The 23,197-nt window shown below is 40.6% G+C and overlaps 1 protein-coding gene across 1 annotated transcript in view; it reads left to right on the top strand.

Annotated features, from left to right (window-relative positions):
• PRKAR2A (protein kinase cAMP-dependent type II regulatory subunit alpha) overlaps nucleotides 1-21,976 on the top strand; it is a 102,275-nt gene extending 80,299 nt beyond the window's left edge. Inside the window, exons 6-11 of the mRNA XM_012771212.3 lie at nucleotides 270-423; nucleotides 6,713-6,814; nucleotides 6,989-7,063; nucleotides 14,791-14,856; nucleotides 17,417-17,558; nucleotides 18,038-21,976. Coding sequence (XP_012626666.1) covers nucleotides 270-423; nucleotides 6,713-6,814; nucleotides 6,989-7,063; nucleotides 14,791-14,856; nucleotides 17,417-17,558; nucleotides 18,038-18,171 — 673 coding nt within the window. The 3' untranslated portion in view covers nucleotides 18,172-21,976. The remainder of the gene's footprint in view (nucleotides 1-269; nucleotides 424-6,712; nucleotides 6,815-6,988; nucleotides 7,064-14,790; nucleotides 14,857-17,416; nucleotides 17,559-18,037) is intronic.
• Nucleotides 21,977-23,197: the final 1,221 nt, after the last annotated feature.

The following is a 23,197-nucleotide window of genomic DNA, read 5'->3' as shown; positions in this document are numbered from 1 at the left end:
TGCATCCCAAGGACCTAGGACTATAGTTACACAATGCCACACCTGGCTAAAAAAATGTTTTTAAGAGATAGGGTCTCACTCTATTGCTCAGGTCTTGAACTCCTGAGTTCAAGTGATCCTTCCACCTTCGCTTCCTAAATTGAGGGCATTTTTATATACTAGCAAAATTCTGTTGGAAATCTCCTATGACAATGTTTTATATGTACCTGCCAGTTCATATATTAATTATCAGATGTAATTAATGCAATTGTTTCTTGTCATTCTTCCAGGGGAACCTATGACATTTTAGTAACAAAAGATAATCAAACCCGCTGTGTTGGTCAGTATGACAACCGTGGCAGTTTTGGAGAACTAGCTCTGATGTACAACACCCCAAGAGCTGCTACCATTGTTGCCACCTCAGAAGGCTCTGTTTGGGGACTGGTGAGTGAGAGAAACAGTTCCCCTTGTGTGGCACAGTTTTAATTCCCCTTATTTCTGGGTCTCTGTCTTTGGGCTGTTGGTTCACAATATATTTTATACCCAATTATCTGAAAGACATTGTTGAAGATCTTGTGCAAATGTATTTTTCCATTTCCCTAAAATTTGTCAGCGAACCATTTACTCCAAGTTACAGGGACAAGGCTGGGTCTTCTGCCCTTATTGTAGCATACAGCTCTTACTACATTTTCTGTTTATGTTTTTATCAGACAAGTAAAGAGAGAGGTGATAAAAAGAAGCAGCTCAGAAAAACAAATACCATTGAAAGCTCTGCCAATAACGTTTTCCATCTCTAGATATCCCAGGACCAACTTTTCTCTGTGTTCAGCTATTCACTTATTTATTGATCTGTGCCAATTTCCATAAAAGGGCCCTTTACTGTGCCATATTGATGACATACTTAAATTAAGAGTGCTTCTAAAAGATGAGGTATCCAGTGGCTTAAGAATATGGCCAGGCACGGTGGCTCCTACCTGCAATCCTAGCACTCTGGGAGGCCGAAGGGGGAGGATCGCTTGAGGCCAGGAGTTTGAGACCATCCTTAGCAAGAGCAAAACCCTGTCTCTACCAAAAATAGAAAAATTAGTTAGGCATAGTGGTATGTGCCTATAGTAGTCCCTGCTACTCAGGAGGCCAAGGCAGGAAAAATTGCTTGAGCCTAGGAGTTTGAGGTTGCTATGATCTGTAATGACACCACTGCACTCTGGCCCAGGTGACCGAGCAAGACTCTGTCTCAAAAAAAAAAAAACCAAAAAAACAGAAAACAAAAAAAAATGCATTAGTACCAATTACTGGTTCAGGCAAGATGGAATATCCCCATTTCCCACTAGTATTCCCTCTTAAAACTAAAAAAAAACCTATGGACATCATACATCAAACAAACAGGAAGACCCTGAAAGGTAGAAAAAAGAAGGCAGATCTAGGGATATTGGTAGTTGAGGAAGGACATGACCGTGAGTTCCCTGGATTTCCTTATTGCTTTCCATGTATCCCAGATGTGTTACTGGAAAAGCCTGCAATCAAGGCCTGCCAGTAGGTACATATAAAAACAGCCCCAAGAAAAGCCTGCTCCTTCTAGCAAAAGGACTAGGGAAAATAGCAGCCTAGCAGAACCAAAAACCTTTTTTGATAATATCAGTTCTACTTTAACCAATACCAAAGAAGAAACTGCTTCTACCTCCCCATTCTATCATTGGGCTAAGCAGGAAGCTGGACTTCCAACCCTACCCAGCAGGAAAGAGGCAAAATGAGGTGTACATGCTATTACTAGTTAGTACCCTGCTTTCCCTGCCAAAATAGTGTCAGTGGGGCCCAGAAGGGAGCTGAACATGAACCCTGTACATACTCACTATACCTAAACAGGGTGAGTACCTATAAAAAATCATTTTGCAACATATCCAAAATGTCTGGGGTACAATCAAAAATCATTTATACTACAAACAAGGAAATTCTCAATTTAAATAAAAGACAACCAACAGGCCTGGCGCTGGTGGCTCACGCCTGTAATCCTAGCACTCTGGGAGGTGGAGGCGGGCGGATTGCTCAAGGTCAGGAGTTCGAAACCACCCTGAGCAAGAGCGAGACCCCATCTCTACTATAAATAGAAAGAAATTCATTGGCCAACTAATATATATAGAAAAAATTAGCCGGGCATGGTGGCACATGCCTGTAGTCCCAGCTACTCGGGAGGCTGAGGCAGGAGGATCGCTTGAGCCCAGGAGTTTGAGGTTGCTGTGAGCTAGGCTGACGCCATGGCACTCCCTCTAGCCTGGGCAACAAAGTGAGACTCTGTCTCAAAAAAAAAAAAAAAAAAAGATAACCAACAGATACTAATACCAAGATGACACAGATACTGGAATTAGCTGACAAAGATTTTAAGGCAACCATTATAAAGATAAAGATGCTTCAACAAGCAATTGTGTTTTAAAAAAAACATGCAATTATGAATATACTTGAAACATTAAAAAAAAGGTCTCATCAGAGAAATAGAAGATAGAAAGAATAGCCAAATGGAAACTTTAGAACTGGAAAACATGATAACCAAAATAAAAACTCACTGAAGCTGGGCATAGTGGTTCATGCCTGTAGTCTTAGCACTTTGGGAGGCTGAGGTGAGAGGATCACTTGAAGCCAGAAGTTCAAGACCAGCCTGGCAACTGGCAACATAGCAAGACCTTGTCTTTACAAAGAAAAGGAAAAAAAAAATCTCAGCCATGTGTGGTGGTGTGCACCTGTAATCCTAGGTAGTTTGGGAGGCTGAGGCAAGAGAATCCCTTGAGTCCAGGAGTTTGAGGTTAAAGGTATGATCACACCACTGCATTTCAGTGTGGGCGACAGAGCAAAATCCTGTCTCTTAGAGAAAAAAAGAAAAGACCTCATTGAATGGGCTCAGTGGCAGAATGAATATGACAGAGAAAAGAATAAGTGAACTTGAAGATAGACCAATAAAATTACTCAATCAAAACAGTAGAGAGAATATAAACTGAAATGAATGGAGCCTGTGGGACAATAACTTAAGATCTAGCATTTATATCATCAGAGTTATAGGACAGGAGAAAGAATGTGGAGCTAAAATATTATTTGAAGAAATAATGACTCAAAATTCCCAAATTGGGTAAAAGATATAAACCTACAGATTTAAAAAGCTAATTGAGCCCCAAGCAGGATAAACCCAAAGAAATCTGTTCCAAGATACATCATAAGCAAACTTCAGAAAATTAAAGACAGAAGAAATCTTGAAAGGAGCTAGAGAAACAATACATTACCTGTAAGGGAACAACAATTTTTTTTTTTGCCCATCAATACATGAGTGGAAGGGAACAACAATTTGAATGATAAGGAATTACCTATCTATAGATGTTAAAAGTAGCACAGCATTCTTCAAGTGCAGAAAGAAAAGAACTATCAATCACAGTTCTGTACCTCATGGAATGAAAACATTCTCAGATGAAAGAAAACTAAGAGACTTTGTCACCAGCAGGCTTACTCTAAAAGAATGGCTAACAGAATTTCTTCAAACAGAAAAATTATAAAAGAAGGAAATCTGTAACATCAAGAATTAAGGAAACACTACTAAGTGAAGTATCCCAAGAATGAAAAAATAAGCACCACATGTACTCCAAATGTACACCACATGTACATTTTAACTGATCAACACCTAAGTGCACATATAGGAATAACATTCATCGGGCGTCAGGCAGATGGTGGGGAGTGGAAGGGATGGGTATATACATACATAATGAGAGTAATGTGCACCAATTGGGGGATGGACAGGCTTGAAGCTCTGATGGGGGCTGGGGGGTGGCAAGGGCAATATATATAACCTAAACATTTGTACCCCCATAATATGCTGAAATTTTTAAATATGTGAAAAAAGAATGAAGAAAACAGAAAGAGTAATTGTGGATAAATATCAGAGACTGTATCCCTCACTTGAGTTTTCTAAATTATTTTAGATGGTTGAAGAAAGAATTATGGAATTATAACATCTCTGATGTGGTTCTCAATGTGTATAGAAGAATTTTTTATTTTTTAGAGGCAGAGTCTCGCTCTGTTGCCCGGGCCAGAGTGCCGTGGCGTCAGCCTAGCTTACAGCAACCTCAAACTCCTGGGCTCAAGCAATCCTCCTGCCTCAGCCTCCTGAGTAGCTGGGACTACAGGCGTTTGCCACCACTCCTAGTTGTCTAGCTAATTTCTTTCTATTTTTAGTAGAGACAGTGTCTCTCTCTTGTTCAGGCTGGTCTTGAACTCCTGACCTCAAGCGATCCTCTTGCCTCAGCCTCCCAGAGTGCTAGGATTATAGGCATGAGCCACCACACCCGACCAAAGAAGAATTATTTAAGATAATTATACTATAAAGGGGAGAGGGTCAAAAGACCTAAGTGGAAGGAAAGGTGCTATATTTTACTCAAAACAGTAAGGTGTTGACACCAGTAGACTGTGATTAAGTTACATGTGTGTAATGTAATACCTAGAGAAACCACTAAAAAAATCTGTACAAAGAGATGTACTCAAAAGATCTGTAAATTTGGCCAGGCACGGTGGCTCACACCTGTAATCCTAGCACTTTGGGAAGCCAAGATAGGAGGATTGCTGGAGGCCAGGAGTTCAAGATCAAAAACTCTCTAAATCAGAATTATAAAAAGGGTGCAAGTAACCCACTGGGAGGCAGGAAAAGTGAAACAGAGGATCAAAAAACAAAGGGAACAACAGAAAACATACAATAAAATGATAGACTTAAGCCCTAGTAGATGAATAGTTAGTATAAATATATTAATAGATAGTCTAAATATACCAATTAAAAGACTAGTAGAATGGATTTTTTAAAATGACCCAACTATATGCTATCTATATACTCAAATATAATGATGTTGAAAGTATAGGGTACAAATGCTAATAGATACATTTTGCAAACATTAATCAAAAGAAAGCAGGACTGTCCCAACTGGGGCAGGGATTTAAAAAGAAAAGAAAAGAAAGCAGTAGTGATTATGTTAATATCAGATAGATTAGATTTTAGAGCAAAGAAAATTACAAGGACAAAGAGGAACATTACACAATAATAAGTCAATCTACCAAGAAGATATAGCAATCCTACATATGTATACACCAAACAACAGTTTGAAGATATGTAATCAAAATCTGATAAAACTGAAAGGAGGAATAGACAAATTCATAATTACACGGATACAGACTTTAACATATATCTCTCAATTTGATAGAACTGCTAGACAGAAAAGCACCAAAAAAAAAAAAAAGAAAAGCAACAAAGATAGAGAAGAATTTAACGCCATTAATCAACAGAAGCTAACTGAAGTAGAACACTGCACACAACAATAGAATACACATTCTTTCAAGCTCACAAAACATTCACCAAAATAGACTATATCTTGGGATATAAAATAAAACTTAAATTTAAAAGAATTGAAATCAGACCAAGTGTGCTCTCTAACCACAATAGAAAGAAACAGACATGTCCAAATACTTGGATGTTAAAAACACATTCTTGAATAACTCAGTGGAAATTAAAAATATATATATGTTGAACTGTAACACTACCTGCCCTGTTGCTGGGATATAAGGAATAAGTAGATGGGCATAAGAGAAGCAATTCTCTTAGTGCCTGTCACAAGGTGGGTGCTAACAGAATGGTGGCACCAGCTCCCCAAGGCCATGGTTGCTGCTCAACACCCCTCCTTCCTAAGGCTTCCTTTCCTTAGGACTCTGTCCTGCCTTTTTTTACCTCCTAACCTTGTCTTTTGCAGTCTTTTCTTCCTCTTAATGCTTGCTTTTTTTTTTTTTGAGACTGAGTCTCACTCTTATCGCCCCTGCCAGAGTGCCGTGGTGTCAAGCCTAGCTCACAGCAACCTCAAACTCCTGGGCTCAAGCCATTCTCCTGCCTCAGCCTCCCGAGTAGCTGGGACTACAGGCACACACCACCATGCCCGGCTAATTTTTTTTATATATTTTCAATTGGCCAATTAATTTCTTTCTATTTTTAGTAGAGACGGGGTCTCACTCTTGCTCAGGCTGGTTTCAAACTCCTAACCTTGAGCGATCCGCCCACCCTCGGCCTCCCAGAGTGCTAAGATCACAGGCTCTTCCTCCTTTCTTAAGTGAAGTCAATGGTCCATTAAGATGCCTTTGCTCTTCTGCTTCATTCACTTGCTTTTCAGACCCTAAATCACCCAAAGCTTTAGTACCAGCTCCAGGAAAATAACTCCCAGAGGGTCCTCTCCAGCCTCACTTCTTATTTGTGCCTTGCAGGCCTTGGAAATGCCTTCTGAGGCTGAAGCAGGGAGGACCTCGTTTTGTCACTGAGTTTCTCTGAATTGGATCTCACATTCCTGCTTTTACAGGGGGCAGCTGCCACTTGGCCCCTATATTCAATCTCTGCTCCTGTTCTCTCTTGCTTGAATGAAAAATCAATAGAAGCTTTCCCAGGGAGCTTCAGTCACAGGAGAGGGTAGCACTCCTTTTCTCTTTTGAACTTCAGAGCTGTTTGTTTGCCTCTGAACACTTGCTGCCTGTGGGACTTTCCTCCTCATTGCTTCATTGGAAGCTCCCCACGATCTTTTCCTTCCATTGATAACTCTGAGATTGAAGTATCATTAAGCATTCAGTTGACAGAGTAACTCACACAGTCCTCTAATATTTGCTATGGCCAGTTAATTAAACCATAGAAGTTCTTTTACACAGGCATTTATTAGAATTTTCATATTATTTCTTATAGGACCGGTTGACTTTTAGAAGAATCATAGTGAAAAACAATGCAAAAAAGAGGAAGATGTTTGAATCATTTATTGAATCTGTGCCCCTCCTTAAGTCACTAGAGGTAAAAAGTCTGTTTGAATAAGAGCGTTTATGGGGATTGGGAAAAGCTATTAAAACTATTTTATTATTAGGTTTTCAAATCATACCATTCTAACCCAGTTCTGTGTTGCATAGATATTGTGACTTTCAGGTAAGGTCTTTTCCTTATAATTTGTCAGTATGTCCATTGTTTCAGGTATCAGAACGAATGAAGATTGTGGATGTAATAGGAGAGAAGATTTATAAGGATGGAGAGCGCATAATCACTCAGGTGAGCACAGGTCTTGCACAATTCCTTTCCTGTAAGTCACCACCTGAAAGACTAGCATCACTTGTCTCCTAAAACTTCTGTGTCCTCCCACTGTTGAAAGCTCATGTTGGAAGGTAATAGGTCATACTTCCTGCCGAGTCCTCTGAAGCCTGTTGATGTCCATCCCATTGACTTATGCAGATCTCTTGCTTCCATTCCCTTTTCCTTGGCTTTTAGTGTTTGTTCTTTTAAATATCATTTTTCTTTTTAACATAAGTGAGCTTCATCCATTGCTGTTAAAACCTGAAGAAAGTTAGATGGTTGTACCCTCTACTTTCTCTATATTTAACACAAAGCCATCCTTTTTGCTAATCCAACACAAATTGGAATACTCAGTCTTCAGTGATTAACCAGGTTTGTAAGATGTCTAGTATTCCTTAGTGCCTTTTTTTTTTTTTTTTTTGAGACAGAGTCTCGCTTTCTTGCCTAGGCTAGAGTGAGTGCCGTGGCGTCAGCCTAGCTCACAGCAACCTCAGACTCCTGGGCTCAAGCGATCCTCCTGCCTCAGCCTCCCGAGTAGCTGGGACTACAGGCACGAGCCACCATGCCCGGCTGATTTTTATATTATATATATTAGTTGGCCAATTAAATTCTTTCTATTTTTATGGTAGAGACGGGGTCTCGCTCAGGCTGGTTTTGAACTCTTGACCTTGAGCAATCCTCCCGCCTTGGCCTCCCAGAGTGCTAGGATTACAGGCGTGAGCCACCTCGCCTGGCCCTTAGTGCCTTTTTCTCATGTTATTTTTGGATAATGTAAGGTCCAGTCATTGTAACAAGTACTATATAATAATCTTCTTTGTCCACTGTGTTTGCATTTTTAATTATATCTAAATAGTATTAGGGGCTTTTCCTGGCATAAGTTTCTTTGCCTATTGTTCTGGTAAGAGCACTGGAAAGATAACTGGTTGATCTAGGTTGCATGATATGTCTATCCTTGAACTCAGTGCTGGGACTAGGAGGAGGAAAAACTCAGATTGGACATGCCTGCCTCCTCTGGATGGAGTTGGCCCCATGAGAGCCACAGGTTTAATCACATTTTCTATTAAAAGGGAGAGGGATACTCCCACTGGAAGAGATAAAGGACTATCAAAAATATGATGTCTATTCTAAGTGACATTGCTAAATGTCTTTGTTTTCTAGGAGCCCTTACTAGCAATAATTCTTTTTTTTTTTTTTTTTTTTTTTTTGAGACAGAGTCTCGCTTTCTTGCCCAGGCTAGAGTGAGTGCCGTGGCGTCATCCTAGCTCACAGCAACCTCAAACTCCTGGGCTCAAGCGATCCTCCTGCCTCAGCCTCCGGAGTAGCTGGGACTACAAGCACGAGCCACCATGCCCGGCTGATTTTTATATTATATATATTAGTTGGCCAATTAATTTCTTTCTGTTTTTATGGTAAGACGGGGTCTCGCTCAGGCTGGTTTTGAACTCCTGACCTTGAGCAATCCGCCCGCCTCGGCCTCCCAGAGTGCTAGGATTACAGGCGTGATCCACCGCGCCCGGCCTAGCAATAATTCTTTTTTTTGAGACAGAGTCTCGCTTTGTTGTCCAGGCTAGAGTGAGTGCCGTGGCGTCAGCCTAGCTCACAGCAACCTCAAACTCCTGGGCTCAAGCGATCCTTCTGCCTCAGCCTCCTGAGTAGCTGGGACTACAGGCATGCGCCACCATGCCCGGCTAATTTTTTATATATATATCAGTTGGCCAATTAATTTCTTTCTATTTATAGTAGAGACGGGGTCTCGCTCTTGCTCAGGCTGGTTTTGAACTCCTGACCTTGATCAATCCGCCTGCCTCGGCCTCCCAAGAGCTAGGATTACAGGCGTGAGCCACCGCGCCCGGCCAGCAATAATTCTTTTAGTTAGAAATGGGTTTGATTCTGTAAACATTTATTAAGATAGACAAGTAGCACCATATGTGATAAGCACTATAATTAAAGAAGCATATAAATGACAGTACGAACATGGAAAATGAAATAATACAGATGGTTTCATGGAGGAAATGCCATTTGAGGAGGATTTAAAGGACAAGTGCAATTTCAGCAACTGGGGACAGGGAAAGGTCTTTCAGGGCAGGAGAACAATATGAGCAAAGGTCAGTGGTGTGAGGTGTGTTTCAGGGCAGGTATCCTAATATGGTAAAAATGTAGTCCTGAGTTACAGAAATAGGAGATGTTGACTAGCCACACTAGATTCTAAACCTGAGGTGCTTTAAATAATATTCAGATGAACTCTCCCACCTCAGCCTCCCAGCATGCTAGGATTATCGAACTCTACCTCATTTTGGTTTTAATATGCATTTACTTAATGTCTAATGATGTTGAGCATCTTTTCCTCTGATTTCTTGCCATATGTTTTCTTTGGTAGAATATCTAAACATATCATTTGCCTATTTTATTTTTTTTTAGAGACAGACTCTTGGTCTATCACCTAGGCTGGAGTACAGTGGCACAATCACAGCTCACTACAACCTTGAACTCATGGGCTCACACAATCCTCCTGTCTCATCCTCCTGAGTAGCTGTGACTACCGGCACAAGCCACCTATGCCTGCCTGATTTTTAAATTTTTGTTAAAACAGGGTCTTCCAGCCGGGCACGGTGGCTCACGCCTGTAATCCTAGCACTCTGGGAGGCTGAGGTGGGCGGATTGCTCAAGGTCAGGAGTTCAAAACCAGCCTGAGCAAGAGCAAGACCCCGTCTCTACTATAAATAGAAAGAAATTAATTGGCCAACTAATATATATAGAAAAAAATTAGCCGGGCATGGTGGCTCATGCCTGTAGTCCCAGCTACTCTGGAGGCTGAGGCAGTAGGATCGCTTGAGCCCAAGAGATTGAGGTTGCTGTGAGCTAGGCCGATGCCACGCACTCCCTCTAGCCTGGGCAACAAAGTGAGACTCTGTTTCAAAAAAACAAACAAACAAAAAAAACACAAGGTCTCGCTATGTTACCCAGGCTGGTTTCCAACTCCTGACCTCAAGCAATCCTCCTCCCCCAGCCTCCCATATGCTGGGATTACAAGCATGAGCCACCACACCTGGCTTTGCCCTTTTTAAATTTGAGTTTGTTGTCTGTTTTATTAAACCCAGTGTCTCTATAATATTATCATTTCAATATCTTAAGTGATACAAAATGTTATTAATGAGATATTTTACATTTTTGTATTAAATCTTTAAAATCTAATATGTATTATACATTTAATAGCACATCAAAATGTATACTAGCCACATTTCAAGTACTCAGCCACATTTGACTACTGGCTACTGTATTGAGCAGTTCAGTTCTAAACTTTCGTAGTTTTAGCTCTTTAGGTCTATGATTCATTTTGAGTTAATTTGTACATATGGTGTAAGGTTAGGGTTTGCATGTGGTTATCTACTTGTGCCAGCACCATTTGTAAAAGAGATTATCCTATCCTGTTGCCTCAATACCATTGTTGAAAAGTCAATATATGCCATATATGTTTGAGTCTATTTCTGGTCTCTTCTTTTGCGTTGATCTCTGTCTGTATGCCAACACTACACCGTCTTGATTATAATAGCTTTTTATAGGAAGTCTTTTTTTTTTTTTTTTTTTGAGACAGAGTCTTACTCTGTTGCCCGGGCTAGAGTTCCATGGCATCAGTCTAGCTCACAGCAACCTCAAACTCCTGGGCTCAAGCAATCCTCCTGCCTCAGCTTCCCGAGTAGGTGAGACTACAGGCATGTACCACTATGCTTGGCTAATTTTTTCTATATATTTTTAGTTGGCCAATTAATTTCTTTCTATTTTTAGTAGAGACAAGGTCTGGCTCTTGCTCAGGCTGTTCTCAACTCCTAACCTTTGAGCAATCCGCCCGCCTCCACCTCCCAGAGTGCTAGGATTACAGGCATGAGCCACCACACCTAGCCTGCCTAGGTAATTTCTTTCTATTTTTTCAGTAGAGACAGGATCCGGCCTATATAGTTAAGTATTGAAATCAGATCATTTAAACCTTCCAAGTTTATTATTCTTTTTTCATAGATTTTTGCATTCTACATAAATTTTAGAATCAGTTTTTGAATTTTTACAAAAAAAGCTTGCTAAGATTTTTTACTGAGATTATGTTGAATGTGTAGATCAATTTGGGAAGAATTGACATCTTAACTATAGTTAAATCTGATTCATGAGCATATCTCCATTTATTTAGGTCCCCTTTAATTTCTCTATAATGTTTTGTAGTTTTCAGGTGTGGTGTTCAGGTGTTGGTCATCTTTGTTAAATTTATCCTCGGATATCTAGTATTTTTGACTTTATTGTAAGTGATTCTATTTTTCAATTTCCAATTATTTGTTGCTAATGTATAGAAGTATGACTGAATTTTGTATATCAAGCATGTGATATTCCATAATCTTGCTAAACTCATTTTAGTAGCTTTCTTTGGAGCTTCCTTGGGATTTTTTTTTTTTTTTTTTTTTTTGAGACAGGATCTCACTCTGTTGCCTGGGCTAGAGTGCAGTGGTGTCATCATAGCTCTCTGCAACCTCAAAGTCCTGGGCTCAGACAGTCCTCCTGCCTCAGCCTTCCAAGTAGCTGGGAGAACAGGTCCATGCCACCACACCCAGCCAATTTTCCAATACTTTGTAGAGATGGGGTCTTGCTATGTTGCTCAGGCTGGTCTCAAACTCCTGGCCTGAAGTGACTGTCCCGCCTCAGCCTCCCAAAGTGCTGGGATTACAGGCAATCTGTATACCTTTATATTTTGTCTTATTGCATTGGCTGGGACCTTCAGTACAATATTGAGTAGGAAATGATGAGAGCTGACATCCTGAGCTTGTTCTCAGTCTTGGGGGAAACATTCAGTCTTTAACCAGTAAGTAGAATGTTAGCTAAAGGTTTGGGTTGTTTCATGTTGTTATTTTAGAGATGGGGGTCTCACTATGTTGCGCAGGCTGTTGGAATACAGTGACTGTTCACAGGTATACTTATACTGTTCTACAACCCTGAACTCCTGGGCTCAAGTGATCCTCTGTCTCAGCCTCTTTAGTAGCTAGGACTGTAGGCACTTACCACTGCACCTAGCTTGCTGTAGGTTTTTTAAATAAATGCTTGTAATTGGATTGGGAGAGGTCTCTTCTATTCCTAGTTTGCTGAAAATATTTGTCATGAAAAGGTGTTGAATTTTGTCAAATGCTTTTGGTACACTATTGAGATGTTCACCTGGTTTTTTATTAATTTGTTAATGTGGTGAATTACTTTTATAGATTTTTTAATATTAAACCAAACATAAATCCTACTTGGTCATGATATGTTATTCCTTTTATTTGTTCCTGGGTTTGATTTGCTAAAATTTTGGTAAGGACTTTGTGTTTGCTCATGAGGGATATTGATCTGTACTTTTCTTTCTTTGTCTTTGTCTGTTTTGGTATCAACAAGACTGCCAAGTCTCTACTATAAAAAGAAGGAAATTAATTGGCCAACTGATATATATAGAAAAAATTAGCTGGGCATGGTAGCGCATGCCTGCAGTCCCAGCTACTCGGGAGGCTGAGGCAAGAGGATTGCTTGAGCCCAGGAGTTTGAGGTTGCTGTGAGCTAGGCTGACGCCACGGCACTCACTCTAGCCTGGGCAACAAAGTGAGACTCTGTCTCAAAAAAACAAACTAAAAAAAAGAGCTAGGCCAGGCACGGTGGCTCACGCCTGTAATCCTAGCACTTGGGGAGGCCTAGGCGGGTGGATTGCTTGAGGTCAGGAGTTCGAAACCAGCCTGAGTAAGAGCGAGACCTCGTCTCTACTATAAATAGTGAGAAATTAATTGGCCAACTAATATATATAGAAAAAATTAGCCAAGCATGGTGGCACATGCCTGTAGTCCCAGCTACTCGGGAGGCTGAGGCAGTAGGATTGCTTGAGCCCAGGAGTTTGAGGTTGCTATGAGCTAGGCTGACGCCATGGCACTCACTCTAACCTGGGCAACAAAGCGAGACTCTGTCTCAAAAAAAAAAAAAAAAAAAAGAGCTAAATATCCACCTGAAGAGAATAGGGAAAAAGTAACAAAAAGAAAATAGAAGGAAAGAAATAATAAGACAAAGAATGTAATGAAATAGAAAACAAACATTCAGTTGGATTAATGAAAGGTAAAAGTTGGTTCTTCAAAAAGACTGAAAGAATTGACAAGCCTGTGTTAAGACTGAGGAAGAAAAAGAGATGGCACAAAAAATATAAGGAATGTAAAAGGGAACATCACTCTAGATGCTGCAGACATGTGAAAAATATTAAGAATATCATGGACAACTTTATGCCAATAACATCGAATTTTAAATGAAATGAATAAATCCCTAGAAAAATAGATCTTTCCAAAACAGACTGAATATGGTCTGTTTTCAGTACCTCTCCCTCTTGTTGACTCTGCCTCTGCCTTTTCCTCAGTTTCCTTTATGGCTCCCCCTCCTTAGTCAGCTCCTATCATGCAGCTATTTGTGTAGTGCTAGAACTTCATGGTGATTTGGCTCTACTGGGTGTAAGGTACTGCCCACTATAGCAGCACAAAAACTCACAGACACTCCTTTATAAAGCTGTAGCTTTCACTCCCAACATAGGGCAATGATATATCTTGGGACCAGTTTAACTCAGGAATATCAGCTGTGTATAGTGCCCACTTGGGGCTCTGTGTGGTTGTCAAAGGACATGAAGTCTTATGAGTGCTTAGAAGAATATAGATTCTCACTGAAGACATAAGACCTACATGGAATAAGAACACATGATTAGTATTGAATTATCTAGTGTAGATAGATGGTCATTGCTTTAGAAGTTAATAGTGAGGGGTCAGAAACTGAAGTGTGCCTGAAAACCTCTTCTCCCATACCTGCTTTCCTAACTTGTACCTCTTTCTAGCCTTTGTTCATATCTCACCTTGTCAATCAAGCACTGTTGTACATAGTAGCCACCCCTCCCCTAGCACTCATATTCCCTGCTCTACTCTTCTCCTGTAGCACTCATCACCTTGCAAGTCAACAGTATAATTTACTGATTGAATATGTTGATTGTTTATAGTTTGTTTACTCTGCCAGACTGTAAGTTCTACAAGGGCAGTACAGGGTTATTTGTTTTGCCCACTGATATATATATCTCACATGCCTAGAACAGTGCCTAGCACATAGTAAGTACTTAGTAAATTAATTTTTGAATTACCTGAAGGACTGTTTCAGCCATGTTTAAAATCAAAATAAGGAAAGGAAAAGCCTGAGGTTCATAACAGTAATATCATAGCACCTCCCTCACCAAGACAGAGCCTTCTAGATCTATTCTATCCTGCTGAGGGCTGTGTTTGATGGTCAAGATCATCTCTGGACCCCATATACCAGGAGGTAGACAGGAGTCACCTTGACACTGTCCCCAGCAATCTTGGCTACTCCTTCCTGTCAGAGATTTCAGTAGCAGACCAATGTGCAGAATCAGAAAAGTGATGCTCTGTGCATTTGGCAACCTGGCATATTCATGGAGATAAATCTGAATATTCCATGTTAAGAGGTGGGAGATGTATTAGTCTTAGTTAGATTGACGTCCCTCCCCAGTGACCAGGATTCTCATGTTATGTTCTGAATTTGTTAGCTATTAATTCATTTATAGAGTTGGAAAATAAATACAAATCAGAGCTCAAACAGTGAAAGAACAACCTATTCTATATTCCCCTTAAACACTTTGTATGGCTCTGACCTGACTTCCTCTTTTCTTTCAGGGTGAAAAGGCTGATTGCTTTTACATCATAGAGTCCGGTGAAGTGAGCATTTTGATTAGAAGCAAGGTGAGCTTATGTGTGATGGTGTGACTTATGCAGTAAAGAGCCAGATGTATACACAGAAAGTAACTGTTTGCTTTAAATAATGTGACACGTGTTTAGTGTACCAGACCATCATTGTTATATGAAGTATGTTACTGGCAAAGACTCATGTTTAAACCCATCCATTGATACAGATTTAGGATATTTCTTCTTGTTCCTACTGCCTTGGCCTCTGTTATGTAATTAATGATATGAGGGATATTGGCCTACAAATAAATAAGAAAAAGATAAAAACCTTAATAGAAAGTGGGGAAATTATATAAAAAATACATATGGGGTAAATATGAAGAAAGCTTCCTTTTTGGAGCACTGCTGAGGAGGCCTTCCAGGACAATTTTTTTTAATTAAATATATAAATTTATTTTTTCTTTTTTTCTTTTTTTAATACTCTCCTTGCTACTTCCATACAAGGACAATTATTATTATGGTCTTTTGATGGATGGTGTGACCTAGAAAACTGATAACCTATAAGTAGGAGTGATTCTTGCCAGTAAATTCATCATCACCAGATTTCCCTTCCTCTCTTTCTTTCTCCATCCACCCCTCCCTTCCTATCCTCCCTCCCTCTCTTCCTTCCTTCATACATATTTAGTAAAAGTTAATATGGAGAAAGAAAGAAAAATATGATTACTGTCTATAAGATAGCTTGATTCTTAATTTAAAATAGATCTGTTGTTTCACATCAAATAATAGTTGGAAACTTCTGTGTTGTTTTACTAGTTTTGGGTGTATGTTTGTACATTTCTCAGATATTCATTGAAATCTATGATCACAGCATACATAGTGCTAGGTGTATAGAGTCAGCAACAGCATGGCACTGGGGACTTGGGGCGGGGGCTCCCAGAAATGCAGAGGCTTGGGCTGTGCCCCAATTCTACTGAGTCAGAATCTGCATTGTAAGAAAACCTGCATTGTAAGGGAGCTGGTGAGATGTGATAGTGTGATAAGTGCTACTCTAGAGAAGGGACTAAGTGGCATGAATGTCTGCAGTCCCAGAAAATGCTACAGCAGTTGGAAAGAGAAAGTTGGCTTAGGTTTCAGAACAAACAGTTCAGTGCAGAAGTATGGAAGGAAGGTCCACTGCTACTGTAGCAGTTTTACTTATTTTAAAACTTAACCTAGGCCAGGCACAGTGGCTCACGCCTATAATCCTAGCACTCTGGGAGGCCGAGGCAGGAGGATTGCTCAAGGTCAGGAGTCAAAACCAGCCTGAGCAAGAGTGAAACTCCGTCTGTACTAAAAATAGAAAGAAATTAATTGGCCAACTAAAAATATATAGGAATAATTAGCCAGGCATGGTGGCGCATTCCTGTAGCCCTAGCTACTCTGGAGGCTGAAGCAGAAGGATTGCTTGAGCCCAGGAGATTGAGGTTGCTGTGAGCTAGGCTGATGCCAAGGCACTCTAGCCCAGGCAGCAGTGAGACTCTGCCTCAAAAAAAAAAAAAAAAACTTAACCTTAAAAAAGAATTTTCTTTCTGCCTATAACATAAAATGGTTATTAAAGATTGAGACTAATTCTAAGTCTTACTAATAAATTCTAAATAATTTTTACTTAAATTATTGTTTAGAAGATGGATTGTTTTTAAAAATTAGGAAACTGTAGATATTAAATACAATGTAGTATATTATTTTTAAAAAATATTTACTTAAGTCTTCTTCTAAAAAATGGGAGGGGGAACCACTAACTTAAGGTACAGTAGTACTTAATAAGAAATTTTGTCACTGTAAAGTGTTGTCCAAGAAAGGCACAATCTCAAATCAGAAAGCAGCTGGGTGCGGTGGCTCACACCTGTAATCCTAGCTCTCTGGGAGGCCAAGGCGGGCGGATTGCTCGAGGTCAGGAGTTCAAAACCAGCCTGAGCAAGAGCGAGACCCCGTCTCTACTATAAATGGGAAGAAATTAATTGGCCAACTAATATATATAGAAAAAAAATTAGCCGGGCATGGTGGCGCATGCCTGTAGTCCCAGCTACTCGGGAGGCTTGAGGGAGGAGGATTGCTTGAGCCCAGGAGTTTGAGGTTGCTGTGAGCTAGGCTGACGCCACGGCACTCATTCTAGCCTGGACAACAAAGTGTGATTCTGTCTCAAAAAAAAAAAAAAAAAAAAGTCAAATCAGAAAGCAATAGCCCAGGATTGTGGCTTATTACCTAAGAGAAGCATTGTCATTATTTAGAAAGATTAGCAAAAGACCTTGTCTTTTCCCCTGTGCCTCAAAAGTCAGCATCTCCCAGAAGAATATTTAATCTTCCACAGAAAATGATATACACCTTACCTCTTGATATTTAGCAATTACCTGAAAGATGTTAGGACTCAGATGAAGCCCCAGGTAAAAGCCAACTCCTCTAATTAAGCAGGACCTCCAGATCCAGTCTATGAGTTTACGTGGCACATTAGAGTTTTTGCAAAGTGAATTCCTCAGTAATTGTGTTGATTGTGCTGAGAAGGGAATACAAAAGTGTACCCCTGAACATGCCCAGCTGTGATTGTGACGTCAACCCAGATCATGTTCTTTACCTGCTGTAGACTAAAACAAACAAGGATGGTGGGAACCAGGAGGTGGAGATTGCCCGCTGTCATAAGGGGCAGTACTTTGGAGAGCTTGCACTGGTCACAAACAAACCCAGAGCTGCTTCAGCTTATGCAGTTGGAGATGTCAAATGCTTAGGTAAGAAAAATTCTTTATGCATTAATATTTTTTTCTAACTTGCAGTATTATTTTTTCTCATCAGCAAGCCTTAACTTATTACATTAGCTCTTAACTCACATCTCAGCCTGGACCGTTTATGTGACCAACTAGAGATGGGTGAATATATTCTTTTAGCAAGTGTTTCTAAGCACTGACTACAGCCTATGAGCAAGACAGGCATACAGGCCCTCTGGCCATATGAAAAGAATAATAATGGAGGCAGATGTTCCTGTGGGGGAACAGGGAGATCAGGTGCTGCTTGACTGTGTGAAGTCTCAAACTTACATAAGCCACTCCTACTCAGTTCATATAGAAATGCCTCTTTTTCCAAGTGTCCCAGTGTACCAAAGTCTAATCTTCTACATGAATGGGTATATTCAGGAAAAGGTTTACATTACAGAAATTACTTGAATTTTTAGAGAATTCATTCTCTCCCTTACCTCTTTTTAACAATGCAGTTATGGACGTACAAGCATTTGAGAGGCTTCTGGGGCCCTGCATGGACATCATGAAGAGGAACATCTCACACTACGAGGAACAACTGGTGAAGATGTTTGGCTCCAGCATGGATCTAATTGACCCCGGGCAGTAAATGTGCCACACCCAAGAGCCTTCTCAGTGTGACACCAAAACCTTCCGGTCAGCCAGAGAACACAGAAAACAGACGCGACAGAACCGTTCCTGCTGTTGCCACCACTGCTGCCATTGCTGTGGTTATGGGCATTTAGAAAACTTGAAAGTCAGCACTAAAGTATGGGCAGAGGTTCAACCCACACCTCCACTTTGTTTCTGAAAGCCCATTATTAGACCACTTGTAATGATTACTCCAACCCAGTTTTTACATCTTTGGTTCAGAATGGCATGTCTCTCCAACAATTTAAGTGCCTGATACAAAGTCCAAAGTGTAAACATCCTTTCCTCTCTTGCTGCTACTGTTGCTTTTGGAAGTTACCACAGGGTCTGCAGAAATCTGTATAAATGTAGACATCTCTTCTAATCTTTCTCAAAGGAGGAAATGTAGTCTTCAATCTCTTCATTTGTCCTTTGAGAAAGTCCACATTTGTTCGCAATTACAGCCTTTGGTTTTAAAAAGGGAGGCAGATGACATGGATGTCTGTGGTCCAATGGCACTGTAATGCCTACTGACAACTGCACACATTATAGCTGTCTTCACACCCAGAGTGAGACTTAGGAAAAGGCCCTGCCCAGGATGCTTAGGCAAAGGTCCTACCCAGGACCAGTATCACCCTTGAGCAAACTGATAGGGCAGTGAGACCCATGTTAGAGCAGAAATTTTGGGTTTGGCACATTTTACCTGTAGTAGAGATCCAGAAAAGGTTTTCTGGGTTGGGGGTTTTGCTTTTTAATTTCTTTAGTAAGTTTTGGTTTTTTTTAACCTCTGTGCAGTTTGCATGAACAAACTGTTATCCATTAAGAAGGAGCCAGGGTCTGGAAGGTTGACATCACTTTATCCAACCTAGATACTTTCTTGGGCAACTCCTACTATTTGTTTCCAGTTGTCCCTACCCGGTAATGGCAGTATGCTGGCAAGAGGTTATACTACAAAGAGAGCCCTTTCCTTCTACTCCAGAGTTGTTGCATAGCTTTGCCATTGAACCCATCAATTTTTAAACTCTAAAGGAAAAGCTGGTTCTTTTGAAATGAGAGAAAATTCTTTCTCTATTTAGGGATTTTACTTGGACATGTTCATATATATGTGGCGTTTGTCAGGTAACTCAGGCATTCATCCTAAAAATCGACAACTCTCTGTTTTAAAAAATTTGCATCATTTACAACTTCATAGAATTACTGTGAAGGCCTTTCTTGTTAAGATGTTGGGATGTTTGGGGTTCCAATTGTTAATCCCAGAAGAAGGCAATTTAGCTTGTATTTAAAACTTTTTCAACCTTTTAATTATATCAGGTAGAATTCTGATGAATTATCCTAATTAGCTCTATTTCAGAATGAATTTTTTTTTCCTTCAGAATGTCTTAGAATCAGATGCTATAAGGGCTACTAGAAGCAGTGTGAAATTTGCATAAAGATAAATTTGAGTGTGGTGGCCAAGTTTATATTAAATGAAGAGACCTTTTCCAATATGCTTTTTTGTTTCTTTTTATTTGTATAACTCAATAAATCCCTAAGAAATATGTGCTGGGGCTTGAGTCATTCCTGTTATGGATAATGATGGAGCCCACATAGTCAACTTCCACTGTCTACATAAGCTAGGCTCTCTGCTTTTGGACAGTGTGACTGGGAAATTTCCCAAATGGATAACCCATCACAACCTTGGTAATTCCTCCTTTTTCTCTTATGCTCCATGAACTGACAGCAGAAGGACTCTTTTCAGAATGTCCTAGGTAGCCTACATTGCAACTCTCAGAATTATGAAAGGTTATAACTAATACTCCAAAACAGGCAGCTAGCACTGGTAAAGCCTGTGTGGTGATCCCATATTTTCTTGAGGTTCTTCTTTTCTATGATGTTGCTTTGTTATCAGATAAATTCAGAAAGCAGTTCTTGTACTTTAACAGACAAGAACCATACCTGTTTCTTGCACAGGTACATTGGGCTTCAGGAGTGACACAGAGGTCCAGCCCCAGACCTTGTGAAGACTTTGTTTGAACACCAAGCAGATACCTCCCCCCCCCCCAGCCCCCATGCCAGCATTATTTAGGGCTGGCTGTGAATTCTGTGCCAGAGTCACTCCTGCAGGCTGCTAGGGATGGGACTTCTCATCCCACCCTCTCACACATCCCAGTCTAGTCTTTCTCTTCACAGAGCCCCCTTGACACCTCTGACTCACTGGTGGTTGCTGTTTTACAGAATAGAATCCATCAGGTTTAAGTCCTCCTGCTTCAATGACTAGTTAATATGGATGATCCATCCAGACCCTCACTACATATAGGGCCCTGGGAGCATTTAGATTGAAAAAGGGAGACTTTAAAGGGACCAGTGTGAGTGCAATAGGAAGGACATAGCCATTACCACAGTGCCAGGACATGACAGCGTTCCAAATTTTTTTGCAGCATGGAGAATCAAAGGTGGCAGACCAAGTTTGACTCAGGGCTGTGGTGTCCATGTTGTCCACATCAGGCAAGCCCTGCACTGATGGTTGAGTCTCACAGGAAGGAGCGCATGTTAGGAAGAGATCCCTTTATTAACTGTTTTATGTTGTTCTCTTCTATGGTTAGAGCTTCCTGCCCTCTTTTCTGGCTTTGCTGTTCATTTTAGATGATAGAGAATATTCCTGAAAGCCTTGAAGTCCAACCTGCAGTATTGTCCTTCATTTTGGCCCCCAGCTTATCCCACCCATTCTCTTCTCTTGGTTGAATTCTCTGAAGGAAGGGTTCATGTGTTTTTGTCCTCTTAGTCAATGGTCTTTATGTATAATTGTGTTGTATATAATTGCTATAGATTCTCAGAAATCAGAGTAGAGCTTTACTTTGAGCAGTTTAATGAGTGAATTCAGCAGCAAAGTGGCAACAAATGGTTCTCCAGCCAGGAGAGGTTACGTTCATCCTCTTATTGCTTGGATTCTCTGCTCACAGTGGTGGAGTAGTCAGGGAGAGGTGGCACTGGTGCTCCACAGCACCCTGAGCACACAGTGCTTTGTATGTCGTGTCATAGTGTACAAACAATCCTCTCATTTAGAAAAAGTGAAAGAGCATTTTGCACAGAGAAAAAGGAAAAAGACCCATGAATGTCATCTTTTATCTTTTGTTTTCAGTTGGCTGATGTTGGAATTTTTGTTCTTGACATGCACTCGTAAACCAATCTTGCCAAGATACGAGTTGTTTTGGTTTTTCACTATGATTACCTCTTGTTCTTCCTGTCTTGACTGCTGACGTTCCTCAATGATTCTGATGTCTATTTTATGGGAAGCAGTCTTCCCATGGGTTTCCTTTACATACTGCAGGGCTATCTTTATACTTTAAAAAAAAAAAAAAAGGACAAAAAGTGTCCCTAACCTCATGGGGGATTTGCATAAAACCATTTAGCCCACCTTGTGCAAAGAGTAGATTCCTCATTGTTTTATTAAGCTCATTGTAATAAAAAGAACTCTAATTCAGCATTATTGTGCTACCTCAAAGGTAAAAACGTTTTAAGCTCTTCTTTTGTTCTTGAATTCTACACATAGTGTTTCAAATGTCTCTCAATTGGAATTATTTTTTAAATCATTGGGGTGAATCTTATTTTAACCTGTTTTACACTTGTATTTTAATCTCAGATGAATAAGTAATTGGAAAGTGATCAATTATTGCTCTGTAGTTTTAAAGATATAATTAAAGTCATTGAGAAGTAAATCATTGTTTTGCCATAAACAAGGTTGGGTTTTTTTAAAAGGAAACTCTAAGACTCGGCTTCACTCTTGATTAATAAAGGCTGACAAATCATGTCTGGCTTTCTGGTGCAGTCATGTGTTTGCCCTGTCGTGTCAGGGCTCCAGGCCATCACAGCACTCACCTGGCAGATACACTGTTGGGAATTGGGTATGAGCCCTTGGAAATCAGGGAGGAACCTTGAGCATGTGTACTAGTCAGGGTTCTCCAGAGAAGCGGTCAGTCAATAGGGTGTGTGTGTGTGTGTGTGTGTGTGTGTGTTTGTAAAGAAAGAGATCATAAGGAATTGGGTCACACAATTATGGAGGCAGGCAAGTCCCAAGATCTGCAGGGTGAATGTAGAAGCTAAAGACCCAGGAGAGCTGATGGTTTAGTTCCAGTCCAACTCTGAAGACCTGAGATCCAGGAGAGCTGATGTAGTTCTGGTCCAAAGACCAGCAGGCCAAGACCCAGGAGGAGCTGATGTTTCAGGTAGAGTCCAAAGGCAAGAAAAAAGCCAATGTCATAGATCAAAGGCAGTCAGGAAGGAGAATTCTCTTACTTGGAGAAGGGTCAGCCTTTTGTTCTTTTCAGGCCTTCAACTGATTGGATGAGGCTTGTCCACATTAGGGAGGGCAATCTGCTTTACTCAGTTGACCAATTTAAAGTTAGTCTCATCCAAAAGCATCCTCACAGAAACACCTAGAAAAATGTTTGACCAAATATCTAGGCCCCTCATGGCCCAGTAAAGTTGACACATAAAATTAACCATCACAGGCCGGGCGCTGTGGCTCACGCCTGTAATCCTAGCTCTTGGGAGGCCGAGGCGGGCGGATTGCTCAAGGTCAGGAGTTCAAAACCAGCCTGAGCAAGAGCGAGACCCCGTCTCTACTATAAATAGAAAGAAATTAATAGGCCAACTGATATATATATAAAAAATTAGCCGGGCATGGTGGCGCATGCCTGTAGTCCCAGCTACTCGGGAGGCTGAGGCAGAAGGATCACTCAAGCCCAGGAGTTTGAGGTTGCTGTGAGCTAGGCTGACGCCACGGCACTCACTCTAGCCTGGGCAACAAAGCGAGACTCTGTCTCAAAAAAAAAAAAAAAAAAAAAATTAACCATCACAACATGGTACTTGAACTGTTGGGATGATGTGCAAGGGTATCCAATATACCTCTTGCTAAGAAGATGAACTCACCAATGAAATCCAGCAGAAAACATCTCCTTCTAACAGTATTACTTATATCATTTCCTTCTATGTAGCATGGCTATAACCAGAACTAGCAAGAATGCTAT

The sequence above is a fragment of the Microcebus murinus genome, chromosome 1 (assembly GCF_040939455.1).
Source record: "Microcebus murinus isolate Inina chromosome 1, M.murinus_Inina_mat1.0, whole genome shotgun sequence".
NCBI lineage: Eukaryota > Metazoa > Chordata > Mammalia > Primates > Cheirogaleidae > Microcebus > Microcebus murinus.
This window is presented reverse-complemented; position numbering and strand designations above follow the sequence as displayed.